The sequence below is a fragment of the Camelina sativa genome, chromosome 3 (genome assembly GCF_030686135.1).
Source record: "Camelina sativa cultivar CO46 ecotype springtype chromosome 3, ASM3068613v1".
In the NCBI taxonomy this organism is placed as follows: domain Eukaryota; kingdom Viridiplantae; phylum Streptophyta; class Magnoliopsida; order Brassicales; family Brassicaceae; genus Camelina; species Camelina sativa.
The window spans coordinates 1-16365 of record NC_141882.1 but is presented as its reverse complement, the minus strand read 5'-3'; the positions used below and the strand labels follow the sequence as shown (position 1 = coordinate 16365).

The 16365-nt window shown below is 39.6% G+C and overlaps 3 protein-coding genes and 1 long non-coding RNA gene across 4 annotated transcripts; 2 read left to right on the top strand and 2 right to left on the bottom strand.

Moving 5' to 3' along the window:
- Positions 1–795: 795 nt before the first annotated feature.
- LOC147946445 (uncharacterized) lies at positions 796–1245 on the bottom strand. The gene is made up of 2 exons (XR_015586616.1): positions 1123–1245; positions 796–1040 (listed from the first exon to the last, which is right to left on the bottom strand). It is a non-coding gene; the product is annotated as an uncharacterized LOC147946445 (long non-coding RNA).
- A 1521-nt stretch (positions 1246–2766) lies between these two features.
- LOC109124978 (very-long-chain aldehyde decarbonylase CER1-like) lies at positions 2767–4718 on the top strand. The gene is made up of 6 exons (XM_019242744.2): positions 2767–3177; positions 3332–3439; positions 3524–3724; positions 3839–3946; positions 4054–4227; positions 4312–4718. The coding sequence occupies exons 1-6, from the start codon at positions 2782–2784 to the stop codon at positions 4483–4485; spliced, it is 1161 nt and encodes a 386-aa protein (XP_019098289.2). The 5' UTR covers positions 2767–2781; the 3' UTR covers positions 4486–4718.
- Positions 4719–5786: 1068 nt separating this feature from the next.
- Positions 5787–6933, bottom strand: LOC147946444 (uncharacterized). Its single transcript, XM_087494825.1, has 3 exons — positions 6747–6933; positions 6114–6664; positions 5787–6031 (listed from the first exon to the last, which is right to left on the bottom strand). The coding sequence occupies exons 1-2, from the start codon at positions 6862–6864 to the stop codon at positions 6150–6152; spliced, it is 633 nt and encodes a 210-aa protein (XP_087350951.1). The 5' UTR covers positions 6865–6933; the 3' UTR covers positions 5787–6031; positions 6114–6149.
- A 6049-nt stretch (positions 6934–12982) lies between these two features.
- LOC147946443 (uncharacterized) lies at positions 12983–16361 on the top strand (the record flags this gene model as incomplete). Its single annotated transcript, XM_087496787.1, has 13 exons — positions 12983–13292; positions 13380–13536; positions 13635–13713; positions 13932–13972; positions 14084–14200; positions 14357–14437; positions 14873–14935; positions 15008–15059; positions 15305–15379; positions 15809–15856; positions 15977–16012; positions 16122–16196; positions 16320–16361. Coding segments are annotated over exons 1-13 (1176 nt in total), but the record flags the coding sequence as incomplete, so codon positions are not given.
- Positions 16362–16365: the final 4 nt, after the last annotated feature.

Sequence of the window (16365 nt, the reverse complement as noted above, 5' to 3'; positions counted from 1 at the left end):
ACATGAGGTTTTTGGTAAACCTCATGTAATATAATTAAAAGTTATAAAAAAACTAAAAATAAAAATAAAATGCAAACCATTATATAATAAGTTTTCTTATGTTATAATTCCTAGACGAAACACAACATTTGGATAGTTTAATTTAACGAGCATCTATGGCTTTATCATCACTTCTTGAACGAGCATCTATTAATCTAAAAAAATACAGAGTAGTGACACACATATGTACTCATCCCTAAGTGAGAGATAGCACAAATTTTTAATTTTCGGTGAGAAGGTTGTCGTTTTTCATTTTTTTGGCAAAAATAACACATACTAACCCGAATGATCAAATTTAGTTGGCGAATCCAAAGTTAATAGTTCAGTAGAAATAATAGTAGAAAAATCATAATTTCAAAGAACTTTTTGTAATTCTCTCTACTGGTATTTGACTCACACAGTCAAACAAGGTTTAAGTTATGTTGCACATGTTCGTAATATTCGCAAATATTCTCATAGTAATATTACAACTATTTATAATGAAATTTCAGGTATAAAATATAGAATTTAGGGTCTAGGATAAATGGTATAGGGTTTAAAGGTATAGAGTTTAGGGTTTAGGTGCAGACTCATCCCGTCAGGAATGAGAACCCTAAACCCTAAATATAGCTCAAAAAAGAACTATAATGGCTGTGAATAAGAGAAGTTAAGAACACGAGAAGAGTTTTCTCCGTTAACAAGTCAGCTTAATGTCACAAAACTCTACTTGTCTTGGCATTTTCATGTTAAATGGAACAAGCAATCAACACAAAAAAATTAAGAGTAACAGGCAAGTTGTTGTCAACAGTAAGCAGAAGTTGTCTATAATAGGAAAATCTAAAGGGTGACCGAGTGAAAATGTCAAATTTTCGTCTCATGACAAAAAAACACAAAGACTTAAGAAACAGTCGGCAATCAACCAAAAAAGAAAAAAAGAAAAAAAAGTCCCCCTCGATCCAGAGACATCATCCGAAAACTGAAATCTGCTTGAAAAGTGCTCCTTATCAACTCTTGTTTGCAACCTAACCGGGAAATAACAAAGATTAGTATCAGTCAAGCAAGCTTATACACAACCATTGAGTAAGGAACAGAAAAGAAACATACGCTGGGAGCCTGGAAAGTTGAATAGGATGCTCTCTCTCATTTCTTGTTCCTTGAATTACGTTTTTTATTATTCTTCTCAAAACGTTTAATTTCTTTCTTCAATCTAGACAGTTCTGCCTCCAACATATTCTGGCAATTTCTCATCTCTTTCACAGGATGCCCCTTCGTCAATACGAGGTTGACAACTTTAGAAGTTGCGTTTACTGCGTCCTTCACAGCATCCACCCTTCTTTTCTTTTCCCGATTATCAGTCTCATTGTCGATGGCTGTTTGGCTTAACTTTCTATACTCATCTAGCACGACATTGAACTCAGTCAAAGCATTACAAATTATTTGCTGATCAGATGCTCCAACTTCAGACCCCTGAGATGATCCAGAAGCAGCTGTCACAGGTGCAGGCTCAACTTCTGAAACATAAGACAGAACTTCAGGTGGTCCGAAAGCAGCTGCAAAAAGTACATCCTCAGCTTCTGAAAGCTGAGACGGCGGAGTTTTAGATGCAGGTGGCACATATGATCTAGATGCAACTGTCACAGGTGTACACTCAGCTTCTGGAACATAAGACGAATAAAATTCAGATTCTTGGAAATATAATTCAGATAATTTTCAGAACTGTTGTAACCACATGTATACCTTTGTAATCAATTTTCTCAGTGTGAGATTGAGATTTTGATATAGAAGCAAGTCCCACAGATTCGTCAACCTCATCTCCAACTTCAAACAAAACAGATCCGGTAAGATATGGGTCCATCTGTTTCAAAGCAAAGGAAGAGTAAGACGAGATGATGATATCGATGTGTTTATAAGAGATGAGTTGAAGTGGTTTAAAGAAGAGAAAGAGCAAAACCTAGGGTTTTTGCAACGAAAATTTATATAAAATGAGAATAAACAAAAATGGAAAAAAATATATGAGAAAAAGTATACATATAATACATATATATATAATACTAGTTGTACACGCACGACACCACTAAATATTTTGTTCTTTTTTAATAATATTTTATCTCATGTTTAAGCCAATAATGAGCTGTAAATCATTAATGAGCCATAGAATTTTGTGGACTTCTTAAAGACAAAACTGACAGAATCTTGCCTCTTAATGAGGAGAAGTAGGAACTCAAAGATTCTGTCAGTTTTGTCTTTAAGAAGTGGACAAAATTTTGTGGCTCATTAATGATTTTTTTTTGGTCACCGCTCATTAATGATTTAAGAACTCAATTTACTGCTTTTGAGTTTTCTGATTTTATTGGGTTTGCTTTCTAGGGGAAACTTCACTGATTGACGAAGCAAACCGTCAGCCCCCTCACAAAATTGATGAGAATATGTGGAAAAATCGGGAGCAGATGGAGGAGATATTGTTTCTTCTGTAACCATCTCGCTGGTTAATATGATCGTCAACTACCGAATCCCTGGACCACAAAAAGAAACTATTTAAAATATCTATATCGCTCAACACATACTCCGCAGTCGGCACACACTCCAATTCCCACAACTTTACTTATTAATAGTTTCTCTAACCAATCATCCTTTGAGATATATATATATATATATATATATATATATATATATATATATATATATTAGCCTTCTTGATACATTATTTAAATTAAAGGTTTGTGTCTTTTATAATAAATTACTTTCAATTTCAATTGTGAATTAATGGAGTATGACAATTGCAGATTCCACTCGCTGCACCACACGCAGTTCCGGACCAACTACTCCCTCTTTATGCCCTTGTATGACTACATTTACGGCACAATGGATGAAACCACAGATACATTGTACGAGAAGTCTCTAGAAAGAGGAGAAGATAAAGTGGATGTGGTGCACTTAACTCACTTAACGACGCCAGAGTCCATATACCATTTGCGCATTGGCTTGGCCTCATTTGCCTCCTACCCTTTCTCTTATAGATGGTTCATGCGCCTCTTGTGGCCTTTCACCTCACTCTCCATGATCTTCACGCTCTTCTACGCCCGCCTCTTTGTCGCTGAGAGAAATTCCTTCAAGAAACTCAACTTGCAGTCTTGGATGATACCCAGATATAATCTACAGGTCATCATCATCATCATCATCATCACCTGCAGCTTAATTGATCCTTTTCTGAATTAATTTATATGATATATATAGAGGCAGGTTAATTTACTGATGCATATATTAATGGTGATATATATATATATATATATATATATATATTATATGCATGCAGTACTTGTTAAAATGGAGGAAAGACGCGATCAACACCATGATTGAGAAAGCGATATTGGAGGCAGATAAAAAAGGAGTGAAGGTGCTTAGCCTGGGTCTCATGAACCAAGTAAAGAAACTACATATCTCTTGACTCTTTTGGTTTTAAATTGAGTAGATGCTGTAGTATTAAAGCTGTGGTGAACTGAAACAGGGGGAGGAGCTGAACAGGAATGGAGAGGTGTATATCTACAAGCATCCAGATGTGAAAGTAAGAGTGGTGGACGGCAGTAGATTAGCAGCAGCCGTTGTGATTAATAGTGTATCCAAAGCTACTAAAAACGTCGTGATAACAGGCCATCTCAGTAAGGTCGCCTACACCATAGCCTCTGCTCTCTGCCAGAGAGGCGTTCAGGTCGCTTATTTTCTTTTCCCTCCTCTGTTATGATGTCCAATAGGAAAGATAATTTACGTTGGATATCCTTTATGCTCCTCATTCATTATATTTCCATGTGTATATCATCTCCAGGTCTCCACTCTCCGCCTAGACGAGTGCGAGAAACTAAGATCATGTGTTCCACTAGAATACAGAGACCATTTGGTCTACCAAACCTCTGAAGCACTTTCATCAAACAAGGTAATATTAGCCAAAGAAGCATAATGAGAATATTCGAGAAGCATATATTAAAAATACAAAATACTGAAGAGCATATCAATCAAACTGAGTAATGGATTTGGATTAAGGTATGGCTGGTGGGAGAAGGAACAACTAGAGAAGAGCAGGAAAAAGCCACAAAAGGAACATTGTTTATACCATTCTCACAGTTCCCCCTCAAGCAGTTACGTAAAGATTGTATCTATCATACCACACCGGCCTTGATAGTTCCAAAATCTCTGGCAAATATCCACTCCTGTGAGGTAAGTATATACAAAGCTATCCGACATCCAACTAATTTCTTATAGATATAAGAGCCGTAATTAGAAGAAAAAAAACATCTGCAGAACTGGTTACCAAGAAAGGCGATGAGTGCAACTAGAGTGGCCGGCATATTGCACGCCTTAGAAGGATGGGAAATGCATGAGTGTGGCACATCTCTTCTTCCCTCCGATTTGGACCAAGTATGGGAAGCCTGTCTCAGCCACGGCTTCCACCCTCTCCTCCTTCCACATCATTAAAACTCCAACCGGACAATGAAACATTTTAGGAAAGTGAGAACGTCACACGTTGTGTGCTTCTATTTCCTTTGATCCAGCTCTTCCACAATCCATGAAATATGGAACATATATAATTTGCAAACATCGTATGATTTACGTATTTTTATGCATATCAAGCTTTTGGTGATTATGATATTGATGTACAATTAAGCTTGGTTTATTATGGTATTAATAAGAGTACTATTTCCTTTTTTTTTTTCTTTTGTCAACAAGAATAGTATTTGTTTTTCTTGATTTTTTTTTTCTTATTTGTTTGATTTAAAATCTACTGACTATAAATTAAACATCTAATAAAATCTCTAACAAATTCATCCCTAATATTCCAGCTCATCCATATAAATCTTATTATCTTTTCTACAACAACGGACAACCCGAAAAAAAATAAATAGTTTTTGATATACGAATTACGAAACATATATAATTTGCACATGAGGTTTTACCAAAAACCTCATGTAAACATATATATTACATGAGGTTTTTGGTAAACCTCATGTAATATAATTAAAAGTTATAAAAAAACTAAAAATAAAAATAAAATGCAAACCATTATATAATAAGTTTTCTTATGTTATAATTCCTAGACGAAACACAACATTTGGATAGTTTAATTTAACGAGCATCTATGGCTTTATCATCACTTCTTGAACGAGCATCTATTAATCTAAAAAAATACAGAGTAGTGACACACATATGTACTCATCCCTAAGTGAGAGATAGCACAAATTTTTAATTTTCGGTGAGAAGGTTGTCGTTTTTCATTTTTTTGGCAAAAATAACACATACTAACCCGAATGATCAAATTTAGTTGGCGAATCCAAAGTTAATAGTTCAGTAGAAATAATAGTAGAAAAATCATAATTTCAAAGAACTTTTTGTAATTCTCTCTACTGGTATTTGACTCACACAGTCAAACAAGGTTTAAGTTATGTTGCACATGTTCGTAATATTCGCAAATATTCTCATAGTAATATTACAACTATTTATAATGAAATTTCAGGTATAAAATATAGAATTTAGGGTCTAGGATAAATGGTATAGGGTTTAAAGGTATAGAGTTTAGGGTTTAGGTGCAGACTCATCCCGTCAGGAATGAGAACCCTAAACCCTAAATATAGCTCAAAAAAGAACTATAATGGCTGTGAATAAGAGAAGTTAAGAACACGAGAAGAGTTTTCTCCGTTAACAAGTCAGCTTAATGTCACAAAACTCTACTTGTCTTGGCATTTTCATGTTAAATGGAACAAGCAATCAACACAAAAAAATTAAGAGTAACAGGCAAGTTGTTGTCAACAGTAAGCAGAAGTTGTCTATAATAGGAAAATCTAAAGGGTGACCGAGTGAAAATGTCAAATTTTCGTCTCATGACAAAAAAACACAAAGACTTAAGAAACAGTCGGCAATCAACCAAAAAAGAAAAAAAGAAAAAAAAGTCCCCCTCGATCCAGAGACATCATCCGAAAACTGAAATCTGCTTGAAAATTGCTCCTTATCAACTCTTGTTTGCAACCTAACCGGGAAATAACAAAGATTAGTATCAGTCAAGCAAGCTTATACACAACCATTGAGTAAGGAACAGAAAAGAAACATACGCTGGGAGCCTGGAAAGTTGAATAGGATGCTCTCTCTCATTTCTTGTTCCTTGAATTACGTTTTTTATTATTCTTCTCAAAACGTTTAATTTCTTTCTTCAATCTAGACAGTTCTGCCTCCAACATATTCTGGCAATTCCTCATCTCTTTCACAGGATGCCCCTTCGTCAATACGAGGTTGACAACTTTAGAAGTTGCGTTTACTGCGTCCTTCACAGCATCCACCCTTCTTTTCTTTTCCCGATTATCAGTCTCATTGTCGATGGCTGTTTGGCTTAACTTTCTATACTCATCTAGCACGACATTGAACTCAGTCAAAGCATTACGAATTATTTGCTGATCAGATGCTCCAACTTCAGACCCCTGAGATGATCCAGAAGCAGCTGTCACAGGTGCAGGCTCAACTTCTGAAACATAAGACAGAACTTCAGGTGGTCCGAAAGCAGCTGCAAAAAGTACATCCTCAGCTTCTGAAAGCTGAGACGGCGGAGTTTGAGATGCAGGTGGCACATATGATCTAGATGCAACTGTCACAGGTGTACACTCAGCTTCTGGAACATAAGACGAATAAAATTCAGATTCTTGGAAATATAATTCAGATAATTTTCAGAACTGTTGTAACCACATGTATACCTTTGTAATCAATCTTCTCAGTGTGAGATTGAGATTTTGATATAGAAGCAAGTCCCACAGATTCGTCAACCTCATCTCCAACTTCAAACAAAACAGATCCGGTAAGATATGGGTCCATCTGTTTCAAAGCAAAGGAAGAGTAAGACGAGATGATGATATCGATGTGTTTATAAGAGATGAGTTGAAGTGGTTTAAAGAAGAGAAAGAGCAAAACAAAAATTTATATAAAATGGGAATAAACAAAAATGGAAAAAAATATATGAGAAAAAGTATACATATAATACATATATATATAATACTAGTTGTACACGCACGACACCACTAAATATTTTGTTCTTTTTTAATAATGTTTTATCTCATGTTTAAGCCAATAATGAGCTGTAAATCATTAATGAGCCACAGAATTTTGTCGACTTCTTAAAGACAAAACTGACAGAATCTTGCCTCTTAATGAGGAGAAGTAGGAACTCAAAGATTCTGTCAGTTTTGTCTTTAAGAAGTGGACAAAATTTTGTGGCTCATTAATGATTTTTTTTTGGTCACCGCTCATTAATGATTTAAGAACTCAATTTACTGCTTTTGAGTTTTCTGATTTTATTGGGTTTGCTTTCTAGGGGAAACTTCACTGATTGACGAAGCAAACCGTCAGCCCCCTCACAAAATTGATGAGAATATGTGGAAAAATCGGGAGCAGATGGAGGAGATATTGTTTCTTCTGTAACCATCTCGCTGGCCTATTCAGGTCAATCTTTTAGTTTCGTTTTGTGTTCGAGCCATGCTGCCTCTACTAGGCCTGCTTCTGGTGAGTTTTTTTTTGATAAATATGTGAATTTCATTGAACTAAAAGTTCGAGAAACTTTACAAAAGCTGGATACAGAGGTTACTTCTTGCCAAAAAAAAAAACTAAAAACAAGGAAGGAACCAAAAGAGAGATATAATACGTCTAAACGTACTTTAACCACATCGGCATAGCGGTCTTAAAATGCTTCCTAGTCTTCTTCGCCAGGATAGCGTCCCTAATCTGCCTGTCAAGACCCTTGAATAAGATAGTAGTCTCAGTGGAGATGTTGAGGTGGTGTCTGGTGTTACGTTCCCACCATAATGCGTAAACAGTGGCTTGAGCAACTAGCCTTCGGAGGGAGCGTGTTGATGTTTTATCTTTCATGTCCAACCAGCTGGTGAAGGCTTCCCAAGTGTGAAAGGAGAATGGCTGGTATCCAAGTCTTCTAGTTACTTCCGACCAGAGTTCCTCGCTGACCTCACAGTGGAGGAATAGGTGATCACGGGTTTCCTGGTACCGACCACAGAGGCAACAACTTGCGTCGATATGTGTGTCCCATCTAGCCAGTCTCACTTTTGTAGGTAACCTGTCTAAATGCAGAAGCTACATCATGAACGCATGTCTAGGTATTGCGCCCTTAAACCAAAAATGAGAAGTCCAAGGAAGAAGGTTCTTTCTCGGTCTGACCTCCTCCCAGGTCCTCTTTGTTGAGAACGTTTGAAACTCGACCGGACCTGTCATCCAGAAGAAGCTATCTTGTTCCAACGCAAGTAGTGGACTCTGAATCGTAGTAAGGTACATATGGAGATCCAAAGCTTGATTTGAGCGAGCAGGCCTAAGGATCCATCCTGTTGCCGAACAAGCATGGGCCAGTTTACCTTGAGGAGGGATTCCCATTTGATTTGGTCCGGAAGGTCTGAGGTAGTCTATTAAGGGGCCAAAAGGCGTCCACCAATCATACCAGAAATTTATCTGCTGACCGTTACCGAGCCTTGCCTTGAGGAAGCGTCTTGCAGTGTGTCTAAGGTTCAACATGGCCTTCCAGGTCCATGAGGATTGTTTCTTTGCATCCATAGCCCAGAAAGATCCATCCTTTATCTTGGTATTGCGCAACCACAAAGCCCACAACGAGTCAGAAGCAGCAAACAGTCTCCAAATTAATTTGAGACAGAGTGTTCTGTTCCAAAGGCTTAAGTTTCTCAGACCCAATCCCCCTTCTTCTTTTGGGAGACAAACATTTCTCCAGGCGACTTTTGCTGACCCTCGCTTGGTTACATCACCATTCCACAGGAAGTTCTTGCATAGACTCTCAATCTTCTTGATGCAACCTTTTGGGAGGATAAAAGCCGACATCCAGAAGTTAAGAGTACCATGGATCACGGAGGACAGGAGTTGCAGCCTGCCCGCATAAGAAAGAGCTCTAGTTGCCCACGAGCTGAATCGCTTTGTTAATGCATCCAACATTGGCCTATATTCTGATATCCTGAGTTTTCTGTGCATGAGAGGAAGGCCTAAGTACCTTACTGGTAGTGAACCGATGTTGAAACCAAGAGAAGCCATCTGGGAGGTTTCAACCTGGTTCGCTCCCGCTAGGTATAGATCTGTCTTGCTCCTATTCATGTGAAGACCTGAGGTGGCTGAGAACTCTTGGAGAACCCCAGTAATGTTTGATAGGGAATTTAGTTTCCCGTCAAAGAATACCATGATGTCATCGGCAAACGCTAGATGGGTAACTTGGGGGTTCGAGGTACTAGTGTGAGCTCCTATGAGGTTATTATTGTATGCCTTCCTTAGCATCTGCGAGAAAACTTCCATGACCAAAACAAATAGATAAGGTGAGATGGAGTCCCCTTGTCTCAACCCCTTTGAGCCTGTGAAATGGTCACACAATTCCCCATTGATGCAAATAGAGAACCTTGCTGTAGATATACACTGCTCAATCAGAGAGATGAAGTGCGCTGGAAACTCCATTGCCTTTAGGGTGTTGATGATAAACTCCCATATTACCGCATCAAAGGCCTTCTTAAGATCAACTTTGAGCATTCCCCTTTGCGATATGTTTTTCTGGTTGTAACCTTGCACTAATTCAGTAGCCAACAGAACATTCTCCACCAAAAGTCTTCCCGGGATGAAAGCTGATTGGGAATTGGAGATCAGATCCGGGATGACCCTCTTTAGTCTGTTTGCCAAAGTCTTAGACACTATCTTGTATAGAGTGTTGCAGCAAGCAATGGGACGGAACTCTCCCATCCGTTGAGCGTTTGGAGTTTTTGGTATGAGCGTGATGATTGTTGCATTCCACTGCTTGAGCATCTTCCCTGACCTGAAAAATTCAGTGACAGCCTCGATCACTGAGCTTCCTATTGTTTCCCACTGAGCAGTGAAGAACTCGACACAATAGCCGTCTGGTCCTGGGGCCTTGTTTCTGGGAAGCGAGAAAGTTGCACTCTTGATCTCCTCTGGTGAGTATGGCGCATTTAGAATCTGGAGAGCGCTTGAAGAACAACGTTGGGTGACAAGGGCCGATATTTCTGAAACTGAGACTGAGGAGCGCGCACTTTGACCTCCAAACAGACCCTTGTAGAAATCCATGACAAGGTTCTGAATTCCCTGTCTGGAGTCCACGACCTGGTCATTGTCGTCTAAGAGGAAAATTATCTCATTGAGACTTTGCCTTGTAAGAATAGACCTGTGAAAAAATTTGGAGTTTTTGTCTCCTTCTTCTAGCCAACAGATACGCGCTCTCTGCCTTAGAAAGGATTCTTCTGCTAGAGCAAGGGAGCTCCAAATCCTATGTGCTTCTTTTTCTTTGTCGACACTCACAGATGATGGTGCAGCTAAGAGCTCTTGTTGGCAAGCAAGAAGGTTTGCATAAGCCTCCTGCACCCTCTTTTCTATTCCAGAGTAATTCTCCTTGCTAAAGTCTCTTATCACATTCTTCAGAAGTTTCAGTTTCTTTGAAATTTTGAACATTTGCGTCCCATCGAGCCGGAGAGCATCGCACCAGACCTTGATAAGAGGCCCGAAATCTGGATTTTGGTTTAGTAAAGACATGAACTTGAAAGGCTTCTTACGCTTCTGCCTTTGACAGTCAAGGAAGATGCAACCAGGGCTATGATCCGAAAAAGCGGGCTCACCAAAGACAGCTAGGGATGTGGGAAAAGCAGCCATCCATGCGTCGTTTACCACAACTCTGTCCAGATTTTTAGCAACTAGACCAATACTATGCTTGTTCGTCCAGGTGAAGGTACTACCACAATAAGGTAGGTCAGTCAGAGAGGAGGTGAGCAAACACTGACTTAGGTCGCGCATACCTGGAGGAACAGTATGAACTTCAGGGTTAGAGTGCTCATGAGGCAACAAAATTTGGTTGAAGTCCCCCAATACGGTCCACGGTTTTGTTGAGATAGAAGAATTCTGGGAAAGGTCTACTATTTCAGCCCACAATGTTCTCCTGGAAGCACTACAGGTGGAGGATGCATAGACCACAAAGACGACTAACTGTTCAGAGACAAAAGGCAGCTTGACTAGGCAGGTGATCATCTGGAGATATTTGCAGATGATAGTAACCTTAACAGAGGGGTGCCATGTTAACCAAATCTTACCAAGATCTGAGAACTCATAGTTTCCTTCAAAATTCCAGCCTGGGAACACACGAGATACTATAGCTTGTGAGTTCGCCTGACTGACATGGGTTTCTATAATCCCACCAAAAAACGGTTGATTACTCTTCAACCACTTCCGTAAGCATCTACGCTTTATTTTATCGTTAATACCTCTGACATTCCAGCAAAAAATATCCATATAGATAGAGGGATATTAGAGGGTTAAAGGGCCTCTAGCCCTAGCTCCTCGGTGATTCTTTCGCAGCATTTTTTTAGATACTACCTTCAAAAAACGGTCTGGGTCTGCTTCTGGATTGCCATCCTCTTCAGATAGGCTGTCCGAGGAGACATCATTTTCAGACAAACCCTGATTTTCCGTGACTTTTCCTGCTCCATTAGTTTTAGGGGACAGATGCGCGAAAAGGTTGTCACGAAGATCTATACAGAGCTGTCCATCATCAAAGCCTAAAGGGTAAGATTTATTGGAGGCTTTAGCTTGAGACTGGGAACCGTGTTGACCTCCGTCTTCGGGGTCAGAGCTATCCTTAGTTCCTTCCAGAGCTTTTAGAATGCGGGTTGGAGAAGATACGTGGACCTCAGTCCGTTGGTTACGTGAGTCTTCTGCTGCACTTGTGGTTGCTAATGCAGGCACGACAACCTTACCAACTATGGGGAGTTGGCTTTGGATGGGTCGTTTACCAGATAGCTTTTCCTTCTTTGCTCGAGGACAGTCTGAGGTTGAATGCTTCACCGAGCCACATGCGGTACACGTAGGAGGAGCTTTAGAACATCTAGACACCGTGTGGCCAACTTTTTTGCAATGACTTCAAAGGGAAGGCAACCAAGGGCTAGAGACCTCTGAATACGCTTTATCTGGCCAGATTCAAAACGTGCATTCACCGCCTCAGGCAAAGGTTTTCTAGGGTCAATCACTGTATAGACCTTTGCTACTTCGATGTTTATCAGGTTCTCTGTGTGCGGGTGAAGGCAAACTGGGTTCCCCACAAGACCAGCAATGTGTTGAAGACCCTCTCTATTGAAGAACTCAAGCGGAACACCCACAAATTCTAACCAAACAGGTACCATTGTTAGTTCAGGCTTTGAGTATTGAACCTCAGGGGACCATTTGGCCACGAACATGGTTTGGCCATCGATTTGCCAAAGATTTTGACTGAGGATTCTCCGTCGAGCGTTTGGACACGGCACTTTGAAGAGGAACGAATTACCCTCCATTTTTGAAACCGAGATGTCTTTACGTTGGCGGCTCCAAATCCCATTTACTATTGTTTGTACAGCGCCTCTCGAAGGAGGGTCTTCATAAAATTGACCTAAGATGAAGCTATCCCAAGCTTTCTTGTTCCTTTTAATCACTGCGTTCGGTATTGTAACACAGGCCTCGCCAGATTCAAGAGTGAATGGAGTACCTTGTTTTTGCATCTTAATCGAGTTTCCATTGACAGGATTCTTCCATGGAAAGTCGGATTTGCTGGTGGGGTTTTCTGTAGCCTTTGGGGGGAGTTTGTCCGTCGACGGAAATGAGGTCGCCTCGTCGGCAGGGTTTCCAATTTTGGGTTCAGACACACTTACAGGTACTGTTGAGGAGATTTCATCCACAGTAGCTGGAGCTTCGACAGTTGGAGATCCAAATCCGGCTGTCAAATCGGTAACATTGTGGTTAGCCGAGACCGAAGAGGTCGCAGGTAACTCCGTAGATCTAGAGGAGGCGGGTACACCAGCTGCTGTCTGGGACACAGGCGGTGCTGGGTTGCTAGGTGGGGACGAAAGAGAGGCTACTCCAGTGGGGAGGTCGCTGGGGAATTTTTTAGGTTTTTTCTTGGCTATAGGGACCGATGGGGACCAACGCCGAGATCGACAAAGGTAGAAGTGAAAGGAGAGGGATCACATGTTTTGGGAGAGAAAATCTCTTAACGCGCGTGTCAAAGTTCAACTTCGCTTTCATCCAAGTTGTCAACTTCGCTTCTGGTGAGTTGACTTCTCTCTCTTGTTTGATTTGGTTTCGCGTGCAGCTTCGGGAACCTTCCACATCCGAAGATGCTGATTTCGCTTCTATTTTGCGGAATCTTAAAGACAATTTTGATATCGCATTCACTGCTATGATTTCCTTCCAGACGAAGAATTCAGAGCGCATATTCAGCACAGGTTTAATTAATTCTACGCCGACACTGTTTATACATAGAAGAAATTGAAACAGGGCTCACACGAGTATATTATTTAACTTTTCTGCAGTTATGACCTACATGCCTCAAGATTTCCGGGGATCACTTGTTAGACAGCAGAAGGAGAGGTCGGAGAGGAACAAACAGGCGGAGGTTGATGCGTTGGTTAGCTCTGGAGGGAGCATACGTGACAGATATGCTCTTCTTTGGAAGCAGCAAATGGAGAGGTGAGCCTGCCTGTTTCTGATTTCTTAACTGATGCTTTTCTTCTGGTTTCTTCTTAGAGTCTGGAATCTGGATTATGCATTCATTGACTTTTATATAGGAGGAGACAGTTGGCTCAACTAGGCTCTGCCACTGGTGTCTACAAAACCCTGGTCAAGTACTTGGTAGGAGTTCCGCAGGTATGCCCTACCCATCTCTACTCTTTTTTACACAGATTTTCGCGCCTTCTCCTCACTATCAGTCTCTTATCACATCTTTATGGTTAATTTCCTTATTCTAATCCGCCAATAGTCCTCAATACCCATGCGCATATGCAACATGGTTTGTCCGTTCCAGCATACTCATGCATTTAGACGATTGATTTAGTTGTTGATTCTTCTCCTCTCATACCTCGTAGGTGTTGTTGGATTTTATTCGACAAATAAATGATGACGATGGGTATGTACCTTGGTCTCATTTTACATAGACAATGAGTGTTTGGTTACTATGGCAGAAGTTTCAGGTTGCATAAGAACCTTTAACTGACAGAATTATTGTTCTCGTGTATAGGCCAATGGAAGAACAGCGAGAACGTTATGGACCCCCTCTATATAGTCTCACAAAAATGGTGATGGCAATTCGGGTTTTCCTATCACTTCTGTGGGATAGATATGATACTTTCAAACTGTAAGATAGTAGGATGATATTTTCCTTGTTTTGGTTTATTGTTTGTTAACGTAAGCTGCCTTAAATTAACTCAAGTCAATAATCATCGAGCTGGAAGTGCTCAATGAACCTTCCCATTTAGAGGTAGTGAAATTTTATCATATGTGCGATGAGCAGGAGTAGAGACCAAATGAATCTCCTGTCTGAAGCTTCTATTGTCTACACTTCTGAGTTTGAAAGATTCGTCACATTTATCAGGTACCATATCACTTTCTATGGGCTTGGTCGTGGGTAGCTATATCTTCTATCTAGTATAGGTTGCTAGTGATCTACTCGATAACACAACACTGGGGGAAACTTTACTTTTGAAACATTTCTGCAAGAGTTAAGGACGATTACGTTTATGTCTATTTTAGGTTTGTTCTCCTTGTTTTTTTTTTTTAGTTTTCTTAGTCCTAATCCATTCTTAATCTGTTAAGATTTTTGCTAGTACGCAAAGGCATACCCATTAGTCTTAAGAGATAAATCTAATACAGTATTAGTTGTGTTATTTTTTCAGTTTTACTCTGTTGTCGGTTTTGATTAAAATTTTAATTTTATATCCATAGTTCCAATATTACTCAGGTTGGACGGCTTTAGGAATTGCTTTCTCACTATTGAAGAACATTAACATTTCACTTTGTGCTTTTCCAGCGATGTATTTGCCAATTCTCCCTTCTTCATTTCAGCAGATACAGCTGGCATATTGGGCTCAAGGTTAGCTTCCATCATTCACTAGATTCTCACTTCAGTTCACGATTTCTAGCTCTAAGAGTTTGTACTTCTTAGGGACAATGAGGAGTACAAGGAGATAATTGTCCAAGCAGGGAGAACCTATGAGGTAATATGTTCTCCTCAGATGCTTTTATTTATTAATGAAACTATTTTTTTTTGCCATTCTGAGACTTTTTACACTAGTTCCATCTGAATTTACTGTGTTCTAAAAAGTGTAAAGTGATGTTAACGACAGTAGTGTGTGTGGCATTCACATTTTCTGGTGGCAGAGAAAAAAAATCAAACCATATGATAAGCACTTGCGGCCGAGTCTGGCGCAAGTATTGATTTTTGTTCTTGTTGTTTCTCTAGGTCTCATTGATGGTGGAATCCGAAAATTCATATATTGCTTGGGATTTCTCCTTGATGCAAGGCAAGATAAGCATGGTATTGAATTTCTTAACCCGCGCTATGTTTCCCCATTATGTAACCTTAAATCGTTTGATTGCTTTTTCTTACTTGGTTTTGCTTCCCTCTTCAGAATTATTCTAGAATCACAGTGGTGTCTTGTTTGTTCTCTTATGAGCTACAGTAATTGTTCAAGTTTTCAGGAAACTTAGTTGTTTGGTCTTTAAAATGCCTGTCGAGAAAATCACCATGTCTCTATCTTCTGTATTTCGATTTAAAGTTGTGTCTGTTACTGTTTTTGCAAGACTCTGCTTATCTTTGTTTTCACACTTAGTTTACGGCGTATCTTGTCCTGTGATGATCTTTCATGTGAAAGACAGGAATTGTTGTTTCTTGACATGGGATGGGATCTAAGATAGGTTTTCAGCTTTTGTGGTTTCTATTTATACTTCTGTTGTTATTTCCCAGGTTATTGGATTTAGCGTGGAGTACATAGGTGCTTCAGGGGAAAAGACGGTGAGTCTGGTCATTAGTTACCATACTGTGTGGTTATACTTCTAGCATATATATAATCTCACTCTATAATATATCCATTCAATCATGTGCATTTCTGAGGGTGAATTTTTCTAATTTCAGCTGATATTACCTTACCGTCGGTATGAAGCTGACCAGGTGAGTGCTATGTCAATTTTGTGGGGAAGCTTTTGGTGTATTTTTTGTTGTTGCTCTGCGTAGCTGTGTTGCATTAGGTAATTAGGTAATTGTTTTCGGGATACTGCAGGGAAACTTCTCTACCCTAATGGCTGGAAACTACAAGCTTGTATGGGATAATTCATATTCAACTTTCTTCAAAAAGGTAGGGTGATATTTAACATTTTGCGGTAGACAAAGTGAATTAGAATCCTTTTTAGCCCATTATTTCGTTGCTTTCATTAATGTGGATCTATTCATCGGGGTCTTTCTTTTTCTTCTGTCAAAGACTCTTCGATATAAAGTGGATTGCATACCACCAGTAGTGGAGCCCG